Source organism: Puma concolor, chromosome A2 (genome assembly GCF_028749965.1).
Source record: "Puma concolor isolate L17-30 chromosome A2, mPumCon1.1.hap2, whole genome shotgun sequence".
Lineage (NCBI taxonomy): Eukaryota > Metazoa > Chordata > Mammalia > Carnivora > Felidae > Puma > Puma concolor.
Genome location: NC_141668.1, coordinates 96476428 through 96494888, shown reverse-complemented (window position 1 = coordinate 96494888; position 18461 = coordinate 96476428). Strand labels below are relative to the sequence as shown.

At 36.9% G+C, this 18461-nt stretch overlaps 1 protein-coding gene across 5 annotated transcripts in view; it reads right to left on the bottom strand.

Moving 5' to 3' along the window:
- Positions 1-18461, bottom strand: part of SUGCT (succinyl-CoA:glutarate-CoA transferase) — a 781793-nt gene that overhangs the window by 637677 nt on the left and 125655 nt on the right. For 4 of the 5 annotated variants that reach the window (XM_086697014.1, XM_025929553.2, XM_086697016.1 and 1 more), the window contains exon 8: positions 39-182. The exons of the other annotated variant lie outside the window; for it this stretch is intronic. In XM_086697014.1, the coding sequence (XP_086553140.1) occupies positions 39-182 (144 nt within the window). The remainder of the gene's footprint in view (positions 1-38; positions 183-18461) is intronic. 5 annotated transcript variants of the gene reach the window in all.

The window sequence follows — 18461 nt, the reverse complement described above, 5'->3', positions numbered from 1 at the left end:
CTTTACAGCACAATCTAGAATGCTTTTTGGATTGGTACCTGAGATGACAGTAGGTTGCAATCAATGAACAGTCCTTTCCCAGTTTTATATCTTTGTATCAATCCAGCCATAATGGCTCCATATGCATACAGGCCAGTAGCAAGATCAGTCATGGCCACTCCTGGACGAACTGGATCTCCATCCTGATTGAGGGTTGGGGTGAGAAAAACAGAAAATTGAAAATTGAAACCATCAGATGATTTCTCAAATATTCTAAGATCAAACAGAAGAAAGAATTGTATATGACTTGTGCATGCACACACACAAGAGAAAAACAAACAAGCTGCTACTGTGGATACCTGTTGGTGGTGAGAATATATATTTACTGTATTTCTCACTCCTTCTCCTACCAACCAAACTAAACCAAACCAAATAAGATAAAATATTTTTTAAACATGTCTGAAGTTCCTTCTTTTAAAAAAAAAAATTTAATGTTTATTTATTTTTGAGAGAGAGAGAGAGAGAACATGAGTGTGGGAGGGGCAGAGAGGGAGGGAAACACAGAATCTGAAGCAGGCTACAGGCTCCGAGCTGTCAGCACAGAGCCTGACACAGGGACCGAACTCAGGAACAGCAAAATCATGACCTGAGCCGAAGTCGGACAATGAACTGACTGAGCCACCCAGGTGCCTTCTTAATATATTTTACCTGCTTATAGTAACAAAATAAATAATTAAATTTGAATTTAAATGAGTTAATCTATTGGAAATGAAAAAGAGCATTTTTTTTTTTTCCTGTTGGGTAGGAGGCTCTTCCAGGAAAAAAGGCAGAAGACCTGGGCTATTCTCATATAAGCATGCTAATTACTGGCAAATATACTAATGGTATTTGCTTAAAAAAAAAAAAGTAATACTTATCCATAGAAGGCTTTTAAAAGCAGATTATTCCTGGCTTAGAATTACTATGATAAACAAGCCTAGAATCTATAGGTTTATAAGGGATGGGACACCAGCTATGCATTATCAAAGTATAAAATGTAACATTTCACAGCCTGCAATGTTCCCTGCTGTATGAGGTAACCCATGTACTTCATTAGGTATAGTATCTACTGCTCTGGGATTGAGAATTTTGTCTATTGTGGGAAGAAAGAAAGCCTCTCTCAATGTTCAAGACCTCAGTCTGATTTTCCTGTGCCTTTTGGTTCCTTGTACCCTTAAAATTACAAGTAAAGCTTAATACTGATTAACATCTTCAACTGATGTCAGTCGGTTTTGATAATCCAATCCTTGACCTATACATACAGATACTAGAACTGTGCCTGGCAAACAATAAGTACCAGATAAAAATGAGCTAACACTATCATTTACATTATTATCAGTCATTGTAACATCATAGAGTTCTTATTTTTCACTACCTTGAATTCTGTTAAGCCTTTCATTACACAGAATACCTAAAAAAAACCTACATTTCATCTGGTTGATGCATTTATTCAATCATTTCCTCATTCATTAATTCCAGCTGTTATTCAACCATTTTCAGAAGCTAGTTTTCCCTTTTCTGCAACCCATACATAATCTGTCAATCACCTTATAAGAGTACTAAATAATGTTAAAAGCAAGTAAATGAGAATATTTAATGACTAAACTTTTTTTTTTTTTTTTGCTTTTCAACACCATTTCAAGAAAGATATAGCAATGAAAATTGGCAACTTCTGGCTGTTTTCTAACTATTATGATTGGAAAAACTTGTAGTTTTGTAGCATTCTATGTACTAATACCAAAATAGTAGAAAGAGAAATTAAGAAAATAACTCTATTTACTGGGGCGCCTGGGTGGCATAGTCGGTTAAGCGTCCGACTTCAGCCAGGTCACGATCTCGCGGTCCGTGAGTTCCAGCCCCGCGTCGGGCTCTGGGCTGATGGCTCAGAGCCTGGAGCCTGTTTCCGATTCTGTGTCTCCCTCTCTCTCTGCCCCTCCCCCGTTCATGCTCTGTCTCTCTCTGTCCCAAAAATAAATAAACGTTGAAAAAAAAAATTAAAAAAAAAAAAAAAGAAAATAACTCTATTTACAATTGTACCAAAAAGAATAAAATCAGTAAATTTTAAATTAAATTTGTCACTGGGATTTAAAATTATTTATTATGTTAAAAAATGAGAGACAAGGGGCGCCTGGGTGGCTCAGTCGGTTAAGCGTCTGACTTCAGCTCAGGTCACAATCTCGCGGTCGGAGTTCGAGCCCCACGTTGGGCTCTGGGCTGATGGCTCAGAGGCTAGAGCCTGCTTCTGATTCTGTGTCTCCCTCTCTCTCTGCCCCTCCCCCGTTCATGCTCTGTCTCTCTCTGTCTCAAAAATTAAAAATAAACGTTTAAAAAAAATTTTTAAAAAATGAGAGACAAGTTCAAATCTAAGTTTATAGACACATTTCCTCACTATAAAATAATATACTCATATTTTATCTGCTATGCTTCTCAGACCAATAGGAATAAAGTAGATAATAAATCTTTTAACTTATATATAAACTTATTGAAAGGGGGAGACTTCACCTGATTAATATTCTAAAAATATCATTATGTTATCCAGAATAATAGTATTAAATGTATGGACATTAAATAAACATGAACTCATCCACAGAAACAACATTATCACTCTTAAAAGTGACAATTTGTGGCAGATAATTTTAGTGAAACACTAAGTGAAACAAGCTTACTAACACGCTTTAGATTCAAAGATACAAATTGGCTGAAAATAAAAAGAAAGCATGGGGAAAAACAGATCTTGCAAACAATAGCCATAAAAATGCTGGAGTGGCTATACTACTATCAGACAAAATAGATTTTAAACAAACCAAAAAAAGTCACTAGAGAAGATAAAAGATTTTATAAGGAAAATGGGGCCATGGCACTGGGAAGATATAATAATTAAAAACATATATGCACCCAAAATAGAGCTGCCAAAATATAAAAAGCAAAAAGTGACATATTTGAAAAGAGAAACAGACACTTCAGGTATGATAGCAGGTTTCAATACTCAAATACAAATAGTGAATAGAACAACTAGAGAGAATATCAGAAAAGAAAGAAGAGATTTGAACAACACCATAAACCAAATACATCTATATTTAAATGACTATAAAACACTTCGTGCAACAACAAAACGCACATTCTTCTCAAGTGCACATGGAACATTCTCTAGGACAGATCATATCATAGGCAATACGACAAGCTAAAATAAACTTAAAAGTAGTGAGTTCACACAAAATATGTTCTCAGATAACAAGTGAATAAAATTAGAATCACTAACAGAGGCATATTTTGGAAACTCAAAAATATGTGCACAGTAAACAACATAATCCCAATATACCAATAAGCAACAAAGAAAATCACATAAGAAATTAGAAAATACTTCAAGATGAGTAAGAGGCATCCATATAGGTAAAGTTTAACCTATCTCTATTTACAGACAACATTGTACTACACATAGAAAATCCTAGACTCCACCAAAAAAACTATTATTTACTGAGTAAATGAATTCAGTAAAATTTCAGGATACAAAATTAATACCCAGAAGTCAGTATCATTCTATATACTAATAACGAAAGAGAAATTAAGAAAATAACTCCATTTACAAGTATACCAAAAAGAATAAAATACCTAGGAATAAACTTAAAGAAGAAGGCGAAAGTCCTGTACTTTGAAAACTATAAACCATCGATGAAAGAAATTGAAGATGACACAAACAAATGGAAATATATGTCATGTTCATGGATTAGATGAATTAATCTTAAAAATGTGCATACTACCCAAAGCAATCTACAGATTCAATGCAATCCCTATCAAAATACCAACAGCATTTTTCATAAAACTACAACAAACAATCCTAAAATTTGTATGGAACCACACAAGTCCCCAAATAGTCAAAGCAACCTTGAAAAAGAAAAACAAAGCTGGAAGCCTCACAATTCTGACTTCAAGTTATATTACAAAGCTGTAGTGATCAAAACAGTATGGTACTGGCACAAAAATAGACACATAGATCAACAGAACAGAACAGAGAACCCAAAATAAACCCACAATTATATGGTCAATTTATCTATTACAAAGGAGGCAAGAATACACAATGAGGAAAAGACAGTCTCTTCATAAATGGTACTGGGAAAACTAGACAGCTACATGTAAAAGAATGAAACTGAACCACTTTCTAACACCATACACAAAAATAACTCAAAATAGATTAAAGACCCAAATGTAAGACATGAAACCATAGAAAACCTACAAGAGAACACAGGCAGTCATTTCTCTAACATGAACTATAGCAATAGTTTTCTAAATATGTCTCCTAAAGCAAGGGAAAAAAAACAAAAATAAACTATTGGGACTACATCAAAATAAAAAGTTCTTTCACAGTGAAAGAAACCATCAACAAAACAAAATGCAACCTAGTGAATGGGAAAAGATATTTGCAAATGATAAATCCAATAAAGGGTTAAGATCCAAAATATGTAAAGGATTTACACAACTCAATACCAAAAAAAAAAAAAAAATCTCATTAAAAATGGGCACAGAACCTGAATAGAAATTTTTCCATAGAAGACCTACAGATGGCCAACAGACACATGGAAAGATTCTCAACATCACCAATCACCAGAGAAACAGAAATTAAGACCACAATGAGATATCACCTTACACCTGTCAGAATGGCTGAAATCAAAAAGATAAGAAATAACAAGTATTGCCAAAGACATGGAAAAAAAAGGAACTTTTGTGCTCTGTTGGTGGGAATGTAAACTGGTACACTCCATACTGTGGAAACAATATAAGAGTTCCTCAAAAAATTAAAAATAAAAAGACCATATGATCCAATAATTCCACTACTGGCTATTTACCCCCCAAAAAACAAAAACACTAATTCAAAAAGATGTATATACCCCTATGTTTGTTGCAGCCTTACTTACAATAGCCAAGATATGGAAGCAACCTAAAAGTCCATCAAGAGCCAAATGGACGGGGTGCCTGGGTGGCTCAGTCAGTTAGGCGACCAACCTCAGCTCAGGTCAAGATCTCACAGTTCATGAGTTCGAGCCTCGCATCAGGCTCTGTGTTGACAGCTCAGAGCCTAGAGCCTGCTTCGGATTCTGTGTCTCCCTGTCTCTCTCTGCCCCTCCCCTGCTTGCACTCTGTCTCTCAAAAATGAATAAATGTTAAAAATTTTTCAAACAGAGAGATACAAATGGATAAGGAATATGTGGTATATTTGTACATGTACACACACACACACACACACACACACACACACGCACACACACACTGAAATATTACATTGTCATAAAAAAGGGTGAGATACTTCCATTTGAGACAGCCCAGATAGACCTGGAGGGTATTACGCTAAGTGAAATAAGTCAGAGAAAGACAAATACCATACGATTTTGTTTATATGTAGAATCTAAAAAACAAATGAAATAACAAACAAAAAGCAGAAACAGACTTTGTTTGATGGTTGCCAGAGGGATGGAAGGTGGGGGCTAGGGAAAATGGTGAAGAGAGGTGGCATCCAGTTATGGAATAAATAAGTCATGGGAATAAAAGGCACAGCACAAAGAATATAGTCAATGGTGTTGGAACAGTGTTGTATGATGCAGATGGTAGCTACATCTGTGGTGAGGATAGCATAACATATAAACATGTGGAATCACTATCTTGTACACCTGAAAATAATGTAACATTGTGGGTCAACTATACTCAAATAAAATTTTTTTTAAAAAGGAATGAAAATGCTTCAAGACAAATGAAAATAAAGGTAAACATACCAAAATTTACAAGATGCAGCTAAAGCAGTATTTGAGAACAATTTATAGCTGTACATACCTGTATTTAAAAGAACTATCTCAAAATAACAGCTAAGCATTTAAAGAATTGTCTACCAAGCATTTAAAGAAGAGTTAATATTAATTCGTAATAAATGCCTCCAAAAACTGAAAGAGAACACTTCTCAGCTTATTCGTTGAGGCTAGTAATATATTGAGGTTAAGCCACACAAAGACATCAAAAGAAAATAAAACTATACAGACCAATATCTCTTATGAATATAAACACAAAAAAAATTCTCAACCAAATACTAGCAAATTGAATCTGGCAATATACAAAAGGATTATACACCATGAGCAATTGGGATCAATTTTCTCAGGAACGAGGTTGATCTAACATTTGAAAATCAATCAATATAACAGACCAAATCATTAAAATAAAGGAAAAATGCAAAATGATCATCTCAACAGGGGCAAATAAAGCATTGATAAAATTCAACACCCTTCATGTTGAAATACTCAACACACTAGGAAGAGAAGTGAACTTCTTCAATCTCATACAGGACATATGTGAAAAAGACAGAGGCCATATCATAAGTAAATATGAAAAACTGAATGTTTTCCTTCTAATATCAGAAATAAGAGAAGGATGCCTGCGCTCATCCCTTCAACATTGTACTGCAGGTTGTAGCCAGTGCAATTAAGAGAGAAAAAGAGAGGCGCCTGGTGGCTCAGTTGGTTAAGCGTCTGACTTCGGCTCAGGTCGTGATCTCGCGGTTCGTGAGTTCAAGCCCCATGTCGGGCTCTGTGCTGACAGCTCAGAGCCTGAAGCCTGTTTCAGATTCTGTGTCTCCCAATCTCTCTCTCTCTCTCTCTCTCTCTCTCTCTCTGACCCTCCCCCGTTCATGCTCTGTCTCTCTCTGTCTCAAAAATAAATAAACGTTAAAAAAATCTTTTTTAAAAAAGAGAGAAAAAGAAATAAAAGGAATCTAGACTGGAAAGAAAGAAGTAAAACTATATTTGCAGATGACATAATCATATATACAGAAAATGCTTAGAAACCCACTAAAAAACTCTTAGAACTAATAAATGAGTTCAGCAAGCTTGCAAGATACAGGCAATATAAAAAATCTATTGTATTTCTACACAGTAACAATAAATAAACTAAAAATCATATTAAGAAAACAATTCCACTTACAACACCATCAATATGAATAAAGTACTTAGGAATAAATGTAACAAACTTACATTCTGAAAAGAAAGAAATTAAAGACCTAAATAAAAGGAAAGACATCCCACTGTCATGAATCAGAAGACTTTATATTGTTAATATGGCAATACTCCCCAAATTGATCTACACATTCAATGCAATTTCACCTACCAAAATCCTAGATGCCTTTTTTTGTAGAAATAATATCTAATCTTAAAATCCATATTAAAATACCAGGGACAATAGCCAAAAAAATCTAGAAAAAGAAGAATAAAGTTGGAAGACTCAGACTTCCCAATTTCAAAACTTACTGCAATGCTACTGTAAATAAGGCAGCATGGTATTAAAACAAGACAGATATACAGACAATGGAAGTTTTCAGATTTACTTTCAATTCATTTTTTTAAATTATATTTAGTTAACATACAGTGCAATATTGGTTTCAGGAGTAGAATTCAGTGATTCATCACTTACATACAACACCCAGTGCTCATCACAAGTACCCCCCATACCAAGATAATTCAATGGGGTAAGAGTAGTCTTTTCAAAAAATGGTAGTGCAAAAGAATGAAGTTGGAATCCCTCCTTACACCACATTAAAAAAAATTAACTCTAAATGGATCATAGACCTAAACATAAGGGCTAAAACTATACAACAGAAAAAAATATAGCCATAAACTCTCATGATCATAAATTTGGCTATGATCTCTTAGTTATGACATGAATAGCAACAAAAGATAAAAATAGATAAATGAAACATCACCAAATTAAAAATGTGTAGAATTTATAAAGAAACTCAATAATTTACAACTCAATAATAAGAAGGCCAATAACCCACTTTTTAAATGAGCAAAGTGGGCAAAACAGACATTTCTCCAAAGAAGATACACAAATGGCCATTAAGCACATGAAAAAAGATGTTCAACATCACTAGTCATCAGGGAAATGTAAATGAAAACCACAATGAAATGCCATATTACACAACTAGAATGGCTGTCATGAAAAAGAGAGATAATAGCAAGTGTTAGCAAGGATGTGGAAAAATCAAAATTCTTATACAGCGCTGACGGGATTGTAAATGGTGTGCTCACTGTGGAAAACAGTCTGGCAATTCCTTAAAGAGTTAAACATAAAGCTACCTTATGACCCGGCAATTCGACTTCCAGGAATATACCCAAAAGAATGAAAACATACGTCTTCACAAAAAACTCAATGTAAAATTCATAGCAGCATTATTCATCTTGGCCTAAGAGTGGAAGTAACCCAACTGTCCATCAACCAATAAGTGAATAAATTCTGGGATGGCCACACAATGGGATATGTTAGGCAATAAAAAGAAATGAAGTACCGATACATGCTAAGACTTTACAGTAAGTGACAGAAGCCAGTCCCAAAAGGCCACATATTATATGATACTATTTTTGTGAAATGTCTAGAATAGGCAAATCCATAAAGACAAAAAGTAGAGCCAGGGTCTGACAGGAAGTGGAATAGGAAGTGCTGCTAATGAGTTTGGGGTTCCTTTTAAAAGATGAAAATGTTTTAAAAACATTGTTTTAATGTTTATTTCTTTTTGAGAAAGAGACAGAATGCGAGTGGGGGACAGGCAGAGAGAGAGGGAGACACAGAATCTTAAGCAGGCTCCAGGCTCTGAGCTGTCAGCACAGAGCTCGCCTTGGGGCTCGAACTCAAAAACCGGGAGATCATGACCTGAGCCAAAGTTGAACACTTAACCAACTGAGCCACCCAGGTGCCCCTAGATGAAAATGCCTTAAATTGGTTGTGGTGAAGGCTGCAGAACTCTGTGAATATAAAACTATCAACTTGTACACCTTAAATGAGTGAATCATATGGCCTATGAATTATGTGTTCATAAAGCTGTTTCACTTTTTAAATACCATTATAATGCTGATAATTAAACAAAACAGAAAAAAAAAGAAGTCATTGGAAATAAAGTTTTTAAAAAGTCTTTTTATTTTTTTTTTATTTATATATGAAATTTATTGTCAAATTGGTTTCCATACAACACCCAGTGCTCATCCCAAAAGGTGCCCTCCTCAATACCCATCACCCACCCTCTCCTCCCTCCCACCCCCCATCAACCCTTAGTTTGTTCTCAGTTCTCAACAGTCTCTTATGCTTTGGCTCTCTCCCACTCTAACCTCTTTTTTTTTTTTTTTCCTTCCCCTCCCCCATGGGTTCCTGTTAAGTTTCTCAGGATCCACATAAGAGTGAAACCATATGGTATCTGTCTTTCTCTGTATGGCTTATTTCACTTAGCATCACACTCTCCAGTTCCATCCACGTTGCTACAAAAGGCCATATTTCATTTTTTCTCATTGCCACGTAGTATTCCATTGTGTATATAAACCACAATTTCTTTATCCATTCATCAGTTGATGGACATTTAGGCTCTTTCCATAATTTGGCTATTGTTGAGAGTGCTGCTATAAACATTGGGGTACAAGTGCCCCTATGCATCAGTACTCCTGTGTCCCTTGGATAAATTCCTAGCAGTGCTATTGCTGGGTCATAGGGTAGGTCTATTTTTAATTTTCTGAGGAACCTCCACACTGCTTTCCAGAGCGGCTGCACCAATTTGCATTCCCACCAACAGTGCAAGAGGGTTCCCGTTTCTCCACATCCTCTCCAGCATCTATAGTCTCCTGATATGTTCATTTTGGCCACTCTGACTGGCGTGAGGTGATACCTGACTGTGGTTTTGATTTGTATTTCCCTGATAAGGAGCGACGCTGAACATCTTTTCATGTGCCTGTTGGCCATCCGGATGTCTTCTTTAGAGAAGTGTCTATTCATGTTTTCTGCCCATTTCTTCACTGGGTTATTTGCTTTTCGGGTGTGGAGTTTGGTGAGCTCTTTATAGATTTTGGAGACTAGCCCTTTGTCCGATATGTCATTTGCAAATATCTTTTCCCATTCCGTTGGTTGCCTTTTAGTTTTGTTGGTTGTTTCCTTTGCTGTGCAGAAGCTTTTTATCTTCATAAGGTCCCAGTAATTCACTTTTGCTTTTAATTCCCTTGCCTTTGGGGATGTGTCGAGTAAGAGATTGCTACGGCTGAGGTCAGAGAGGTCTTTTCCTGCTTTCTCCTCTAAGGTTTTGATGGTTTCCTGTCTCACATTCAGGTCCTTTATCCATTTTTGGTTTATTTTTGTGAATGGTGTGAGAAAGTGGTCTAGTTTCAACCTTCTGCATGTTGCTGTCCAGTTCTCCCAGCACCATTTGTTAAAGAGACTGTCTTTTTTCCATTGGATATTCTTTCCTGCTTTGTCAAAGATTAGTTGGCCATACGTTTGTGGGTCTAGTTCTGGGGTTTCTATTCTATTCCATTGGTCTATGTGTCTGTTTTTGTGCCAATACCATGCTGTCTTGATGATGACAGCTTTGTAGTAGAGGCTAAAGTCTGGGATTGTGATGCCTCCTGCTTTGGTCTTCTTCTTCAAAATTACTTTGGCTATTCGGGGCCTTTTGTGGTTCCATATGAATTTTAGGATTGCTTGCTCTAGTTTCGAGAAGAATGCTGGTGCAATATTGATTGGGATTGCATTGAATGTGTAGATAGCTTTGGGTAGTATTGACATTTTGACAATATTTATTCTTCCAATCCATGAGCAGGGAATGTCTTTCCATTTCTTTAAATCTTCTTCAATTACCTTCATAAGTTTTCTATAGTTTTCAGCATACAGATCCTTTACATCTTTGGTTAGATTTATTCCTAGGTATTTTATGCTTCTTGGTGCAATTGTGAATGGGATCAGTTTCTTTATTTGTCTTTCTGTTGCTTCATTGTTAGTGTATAAGAATGCAACTGATTTCTGTACATTGATTTTGTATCCTGCAACTTTGCTGAATTCATGTATCAGTTCTAGCAGACTTTTGGTGGAGTCTATCGGATTTTCCATGTATAATATCATGTCATCTGCAAAAAGCGAAAGCTTGACTTCATCTTTGCCAATTTTGATGCCTTTGATTTCCTTTTGTTGTCTGATTGCTGATGCTAGAACTTCCAGCACTATGTTAAACAACAGCGGTGAGAGTGGGCATCCCTGTCGTGTTCCTGATCTCAGGGAAAAAGCTCTCAGTTTTTCCCCGTTGAGGGTGATGTTAGCTGTGGGCTTTTCATAAATGGCTTTTATGATCTTTAAGTATGTTCCTTCTATCCCGACTTTCTCAAGGGTTTTTATTAAGAAAGGGTGCTGGATTTTGTCAAAGGCCTTAAAAAGTCTTTTTAAAGGCCTGCTAAAAGGACATGTATTTAGTGGAAACTCGAGAAGCTACATTTCATTCAAAGCTCTTTGGTAGCAATAACTAAGGATGTACCACTCATCTTCCAGTATAATTCAGAGGTGGCTATGCTCATACTTTGGAAATCCCTCAATCATATTCCTGTCATTGAAGAATTGTCAGCATGCCAGAGAAATAAGGAAGTGCCAATAAAATACCATTTAGTAAGCAGGAAATCCCACAGAGAAGCACACTGTGGCTGTGAAATGACTAAGTATTCCCAGGTGCAATCTAACAGAATCAGAGCAGGGACTGTGTACATACAAAGTATGAAACTCCCCTTCCACATCCAGAGCTCCGGCCCTATTGCCTTGACAATACAAAACAATGTGTCTCTCCTCCTGAAATTTGGGATAAATGGGGTGGTGTTATCTCTGCATGTCAATAGATATAGGAATTTAGGGGCACCTGGGTGATTCAGTCAGTGAAGCGTCCAACTTTGGCTTGGGTCATGATCTCACGGTTCCTGAGTTCAAGCCCCAAGTCCGGCTCTGTGCTGACTGACAGCTGGGAGCCTGGAGCCTGCTTCAGATCCTTTGTCCTCCTCTCTCTCTGCCCCTACCCCGCTTTAACTCTGTGTGTGTGTGTGTGTGTGTGTCTCTCTCTCAAAAATAAATAAACGTTTAAAAAAATGTTTTATTTTTGAGAGAGACACAGCATGAGTCGGGGAGAGGCAGAGAGGGAGACACAGAATCCGAAGCAGGCTCCAGGCTCTGAGCAGGCAGCACAGAGCCCGACGTGGGGCTCAAACTCACCAACGGCGAGATCATGACCTAGGCTGAAGTCAAATGCTCACCCAACTGAGTCACCCAGGTGCCCCTAAAAAACCTTTTTAATAGATGTAGCTCATAACACTTAGCCAAAACACATTTGAGGAAAAAATGGGTAATTAATTGATCTTGTTAAGCAATATGCACTAGAATTCCATCCATCATCATTGTTTGGAAGAAGTGGATCTAAACTGATATGGTATATGTATATGTATATGTATATGTATATGTATATGTATATGTTAGAAATACTAAGTCTTCCCAGTTATTCACTTTCTACATCCATTCATGTATTTTTGCATCCTCAACTGTTACCAGTGTTGTTTTCTTAAGCTCTCTCATCCCCATTCATTCATGCAATTCAAAAGTAAAACCTGAGCATTAGTTAAAAATAAATAAATAACTAGCGAAATCTGACTAAACTGGAGTATAGTTTAGGTAATAGTCCTGCACCAGTGTGAATGTCTTAGTTTTGATCATCATACTGTGGTTTTGTAAAAACATTACAAATGGTGAAGGGTATGGGTTGAAGGTTATATGGTATAGGTAAGGGTATTGGTAAAAGGAACTCACTGTACTATTTTTGCAACTTTTCTATAAGTATAAAACTGCTTCAAAGTTTAAAAAGTTGTAAAGTAAAACCTGAATTATTTCTTTAAAAAATAAATATGACAGTTTTAAGTGGTAGAAATGTTTTAGTGTTTTTTTGTTTCTTAATAATGCAATCTAGAGAAGGGAAAAAAAAAAAACCTAAAAGGTCATTTTGTTTCCTTTACATCACAGTGTCCTAAATTAAGAATTTTAAAAAAGATTATCTTCCATACATGATTTAAGGCTATGTAACATTTTCATTTATTTCTCCATATCCCCACAACTTTCAGAGGTTACCAAATAAATTTTTAAAGGAAAGAAGGGAGGGTGGAAGAAAGAAAAATCATGTGATTTTCTAAGTTATTATTTAAAACCTTGTTTGGTTAGGGGAGCCTGGGTGGCGCAGTCGGTTGAGCGTCCGACTTCAGCCAGGTCGCGATCTCGCGGTCCGTGAGTTCGAGCCCCGCGTCAGGCTCTGGGCTGATGGCTCGGAGCCTGGAGCCTGTTTCCGATTCTGTGTCTCCCTCTCTCTCTGCCCCTCCCCCGTTCATGCTCTGTCTCTCTCTGTCCCAAAAATAAATAAACATTGAAAAAAAAAATTTTTTAAATAAAAAAAATAAAATAAAATAAAATAAAACCTTGTTTGGTTAAAAAAAAAAGTACACAAGAAACTGTAAATCAATTCTGGAAGGTGTTCAATAAAGTGGCATGAATTTAAGGAGTCACCAAGCATTCTTCTCCTTAGTTACATTACTCAACCTAATTATTTCATAAAACAACAAAAATGTTAAAACTTTTTTTTAAGTACTTGGCTTCATTTCCAAAATAAAAAGTTATCCTTAAATGTATCTGTGTCTGTATGTCATACATTTATTTCATACTGAGTCATTCATTATACTAATGTAATCTACAGAAAATTTTGTTTCTACCCTGGAGCACATGAATTTTTTCAGTGACCTATTTTCTAAAATATGAATTCTTCCATCATTACTCTGGAAAGTTCTTAGCCATTCTAATTTTTTCCCAATTGTCAAAGGCGGGTAATGATAAAATCTACTTCATCACAAGGTATGAGAATTAAATAAGAAAAGGTGTATAAAAGCACTTTATACACAAATGTGACTTTTTATAAGATACTTGGTGTGGGGCTAGGAGATCCATCAGAAACATTTAGCAATAGTCCAAGGGAGAGAGCCATAGAGAGAACCTCAATTAAGGACAGAGGGAATGGGTTGATGCCAGAGATTCTTAGAAATTTGAATTCTTAGACTTTGATTACTGATCAAATGAAAAGAGAGACTAAAATTAAATTAATTTGAGGGGGAGGCGACTGGATGGCTCAGTCAGTTAAGCACCAGACTTCAGCTCAGGTCATGATCTCACAGTCCGTGAGTTCGAGCCCCACATCAGGCTCTGTACTGACAACTCAGAGCCTGGAGCCTGCTTCAGATTCTGTGTCTCCCTCTCTCTCTGTCTCTATGTCTCTGTCTCTGTCTCTGTCTCTCGAAAATAAATAAACATTTAAAAAAATTTTAATTGCATTAACTTGGGAAAATAATCAACATGAAATTAACTTTCTTAACATGAAAGTAATATTTTGATTACGAAAAGCACTGCAAGTATGACTTAGAGCCCCAACTAGTAGGAAAAATATCTGTAGTACAAAGGGCAACATGGCGCACAACAACAACAACAACAACAAACTATGATATATTCAGATCAAACAAGTCTTCCAGGGCACAAGAATACAGTCAGTCACCACGGTCACTGCCCCCACACTTCATGGGTGCAGGCACTGGAACCACACAGTATCCAAACCTTCTGTTCTAAATACACACTGTACCCAAACCACTCACTGAAGCTAAAAATATGCTGATAGTGACATCCACATATAAATTTTTACGAAGTACTATTTCCCTTACATGTAGAGAAAATCTATGTAGTGGCTGAAACATTAAACTCAGAGCTATAGATCCAACTCCTCCATGCCTTCACTTTCTCACCTGTAAAAAGGCACAGCAAAATCTATCACCTATGTGCCTCACTGACTCCTCCAACCTAAATCACATCTTTTTAGAAGTTAAAAGGATCTCATGGCTCAGTCCCCTATCAGCGAAGGCAGAAAAGCAGGAAAGCCTGTAGTTGCTAAGAGATCAGTCGATGCTACTTACTAGCAAACAGATACCCAGTAGGAAAGAGAAAATGTTGTTTGCATCGAAATGCATTAAAGCTAGGCTTTTAGGGGTGGAAGGTACCAACAGGAGAAAAATCTTTAGATGTTTCACCTGGAGACTGGAACAGGAAGATCACCTTTCTTTATCACATCCTGAAAGGCTTGAAGTTTCAAGCCAACACATCTCCATCTCAGCCTCAACAAAGCACAAGTCAGAAGCCAAAGTCACAACAAACTGGGACCCCAGAAGGAAGGAAGAAGAGAAACTGAGAAGGGAGAGAAGATCTGAGAGCCACACCAGATAGGCAGCTCAAGGGTAAATGTAACAAACCAATTTGTGCCATTCTCTGGCTGCTTGTGAATGCTTCATTACCTGTTAGGAAATTCTTTCTGGTAATGAATTAAAGGTTTTTGTACTTCTAAACATTAAAAATATAACTTAGAGGTATTAAATTTACAGAATATAACATTCTTATAGTGCACTTTAAAACCAGTATCTAGGGGTGCCTGGGTGGCTCAGCTGGCTGAGTGTATGACTCTTAGACTCAGGTCATGATCTCACGGTTGTCACACACACACATACATACAAGCCCTACATCGGGCTCTGCACTGGTGGCGTGGAGCCCGCTTGGGATTCTGTCTCCCTCTCTTTCTGCCTCACCCCTGCTTTCTCTCTCTCTCTCTCTCAAAATAAATAAAAATAAACTTTAAAAAAAAACAGTTTCTAAGGGGCACCTGGATGGCTCAGTAGGTTAAGTATTAGGATCAGGTCATGATCTCACAGTTTATGAGTTTAAGCCCTTGCATCAGGCTCTCTGCTGTCAGCAGAGTCCACATAGGATCTTCTATTCCTCCTCTCTCTCTGCCCCTCCCCTACTTGTGCTCTTTCTCCCTCTCTCAAAAATAACTAACCAACTCTTTGCACAATCCTTCGAAGTAAGCAATCCTTGTGAAGGACAAGGAACTTAAGAACATGTTACAATCATTTAGTAGCTGAGTCAAAACAAGACCCCAGGCAAGTGGCCTCCAATCCACTGCCTCTACCACATTACTGCATTCAGCTATATTCCTTCAGGCTTCATGAGCAGGTTTGGATTCTTAACAATCTTGTATTTAGTAAGCTAGTAAGAAGCTCTCTTCAGGTCTCGTGCAGGTCTACAATGCTGTATGAAACTTCCTGCTTTTCAAGGTACTTTAACTACATTAAAGTTACATTTAGCTTTCAACAACAATTCTGTAAGTACCAATATTATCTCCATTTTACAGATTATGAAGGAAGGATATAGATGATAAATGAACTTGTCAAAATCACAGAGAGCATCGGGTACAACTCGGACTAGGACGCAGGAATTCTGACCCTAAAGCTTCTGTTCTTTTCACTATCATCTTGCCTCCATACATTATTCTAATTCCAGTTCATCATCTTTTCTTCAGGCAATCACTAGAGCCCAAAACTTTCAAAGATGTGAGTTGATTTGTCATTTCTACAACTTCAGTAATCAGTCCCGATGTGAGATCATTTGTTCTATGCGATTCAGGTGAACTGCAAACAATCTAATGCACTTACAAAGAAATATGATTTTATCAGTGTGAAAAATGTAAACCACACATTTTTCAGAAAAAAACTGTAAAAATCCATTCATTGGATGGATTAATGACTCCAAAATAAAAAGTAGACAAAATTAAAAATTTTCAAAAATGTTTAACACACCAATTATAATATTGTCTTATCCAGTGATTAAATACCATCTAAATCATTTTAAGTTAACTCCCACTGTGAGATGCCCAAAATATCATAGCTTAAATAGGGTAAGACTGGGGCGCCTGGGTGGCTCAGTTGGCTAAGCGTCCGACTTCGGCTCAGGTCACGATCTCACAGCCCATGAGTTCGAGCCCCGCGTCAGGCTCTGGGCTGATGGCTCAGAGCCTGGAGCTTGCTTCCGATTCTGTGTCTCCCTCTCTCTCTGCCCCTCCCCCATTCATGCTCTGTCTGTGTCTCAAAAATAAATACACGTTAAAAAAAAAAATTAAAAAAAAAATAGGGTAAGACTGGGAGAAAATGGAATGGATGGTTAGGGAATTCTGATATTTTAAGGGATGGCCTAAGAAATAATTTGGAAAGGTTTTTTACTTCTTTCCATGTTGTTCTTCAAGAATAGTTTCTGTGTTAGCGCTTTCTGTGCTAATGCATCAGAAAGAAGCAAAGTCAAATCTATAAGTCAATGTTTTTCTTTTATGAAGTTTTTTAAATTTTAATTCCAGTTTAATTAACATACAGTGTTATATTAGTTACAGGTATACTATATAGTGATTCAACAATTCTACACATTACTCAGTCCTCATCATGGTAAGGGTAATATACCACTGTGTGTGTGTGTGTGTGTGTGTGTGTGTGTGTGTGTGTGTGTAATCTTCTTTATCCATTAATCAGTTGATGGACATTTGGGCCCTTTCCATAATTTGGCTATTGTTGATAATGCTGCTATAAACACTGGAGTGCATGTGCCCTTTTGAATCAATATTGTTGTATCCTTTGCAATACCTAATAATGCAATAGGGTAGTTCTATTTTTAACTTTTTGAGGAACCTCCATACTGTTTTCCACAATGCCTGCACCAGTATGCATTCCCACCAAAAGTGTAAGAAATTCCCCTTTTCCCGCATCTGTTGTTTCCTGTGTTAAACAGATGAACTCTTGAGGGCTTTTCCTATCCTATGATTTGTACCTACTTCATTTAATTTCATTTCCCATCAATGAATGATGTCTCAAAGATGCACACTATGTACTTTGAATGCACTTACTTCTTGTAGAGAAATATTTTACATCAGTATTATGAGTTATCCAGTACAATTCTTCCTGAACCCTCCACATGCATGGAATTGCTAGGTTAAGCCAAATAAAAGCATGAAATAATCTGGTGAAAACAATTACTTTAGTTGTTTAGTCAGGACAAAAATTAGGTAGAACCAGAAGCATATTAAGGCCAAATTTGGTGGTGCACAATAATAAGCCATCAGCACATAAGGAAACATTTATCTTTCTGCTCCCTATGACTGTGCATTTGTTTTATCCAAATGGATTATCAAGTCATTAAGATACAAGTTCTAAAAGATGAAGACTAAATGGTGGTAACATATCCTTTTTACCTGCTCAAAATTGCTATTTAATGTGTCAAGAGATAATCTGCTTTGTTCCTTCCATCCTGCTTCCTTCTTTGGTGATTAGGTTCAGACACTAACAGTAGAGAAGGTTGATACTGAGGTCATTAAAGCTTAGTCCAAAATTTATTTTTGCCACAGGCAAAGCCAAGAAAAGATCAATCAATGCTATGAAAAGTCCATTGTTACTTATAGATTTCTCCACAAAGTGGAAAGATTATAGAAAGATTGAAAGTACCTTGCCACTTCCTGATCCTTGAATCTGGATGGTCTTGTGACATGCTCAGAACCAAATAAAAGTTGCAGAAGGGTTAGAGCATAACGTCCACAACTACTACAGCACAAAACATATATGGAATGGGGCCTTTGCCGTGATTACTGGAACACTTGTGCAAGTAGAGCCCTGAGCCCCCATGTAAACGGTCCACACGAAGAAGCCCTGAGATTACACGGAGAGGTGCCTGGCAGCCGCAAGACG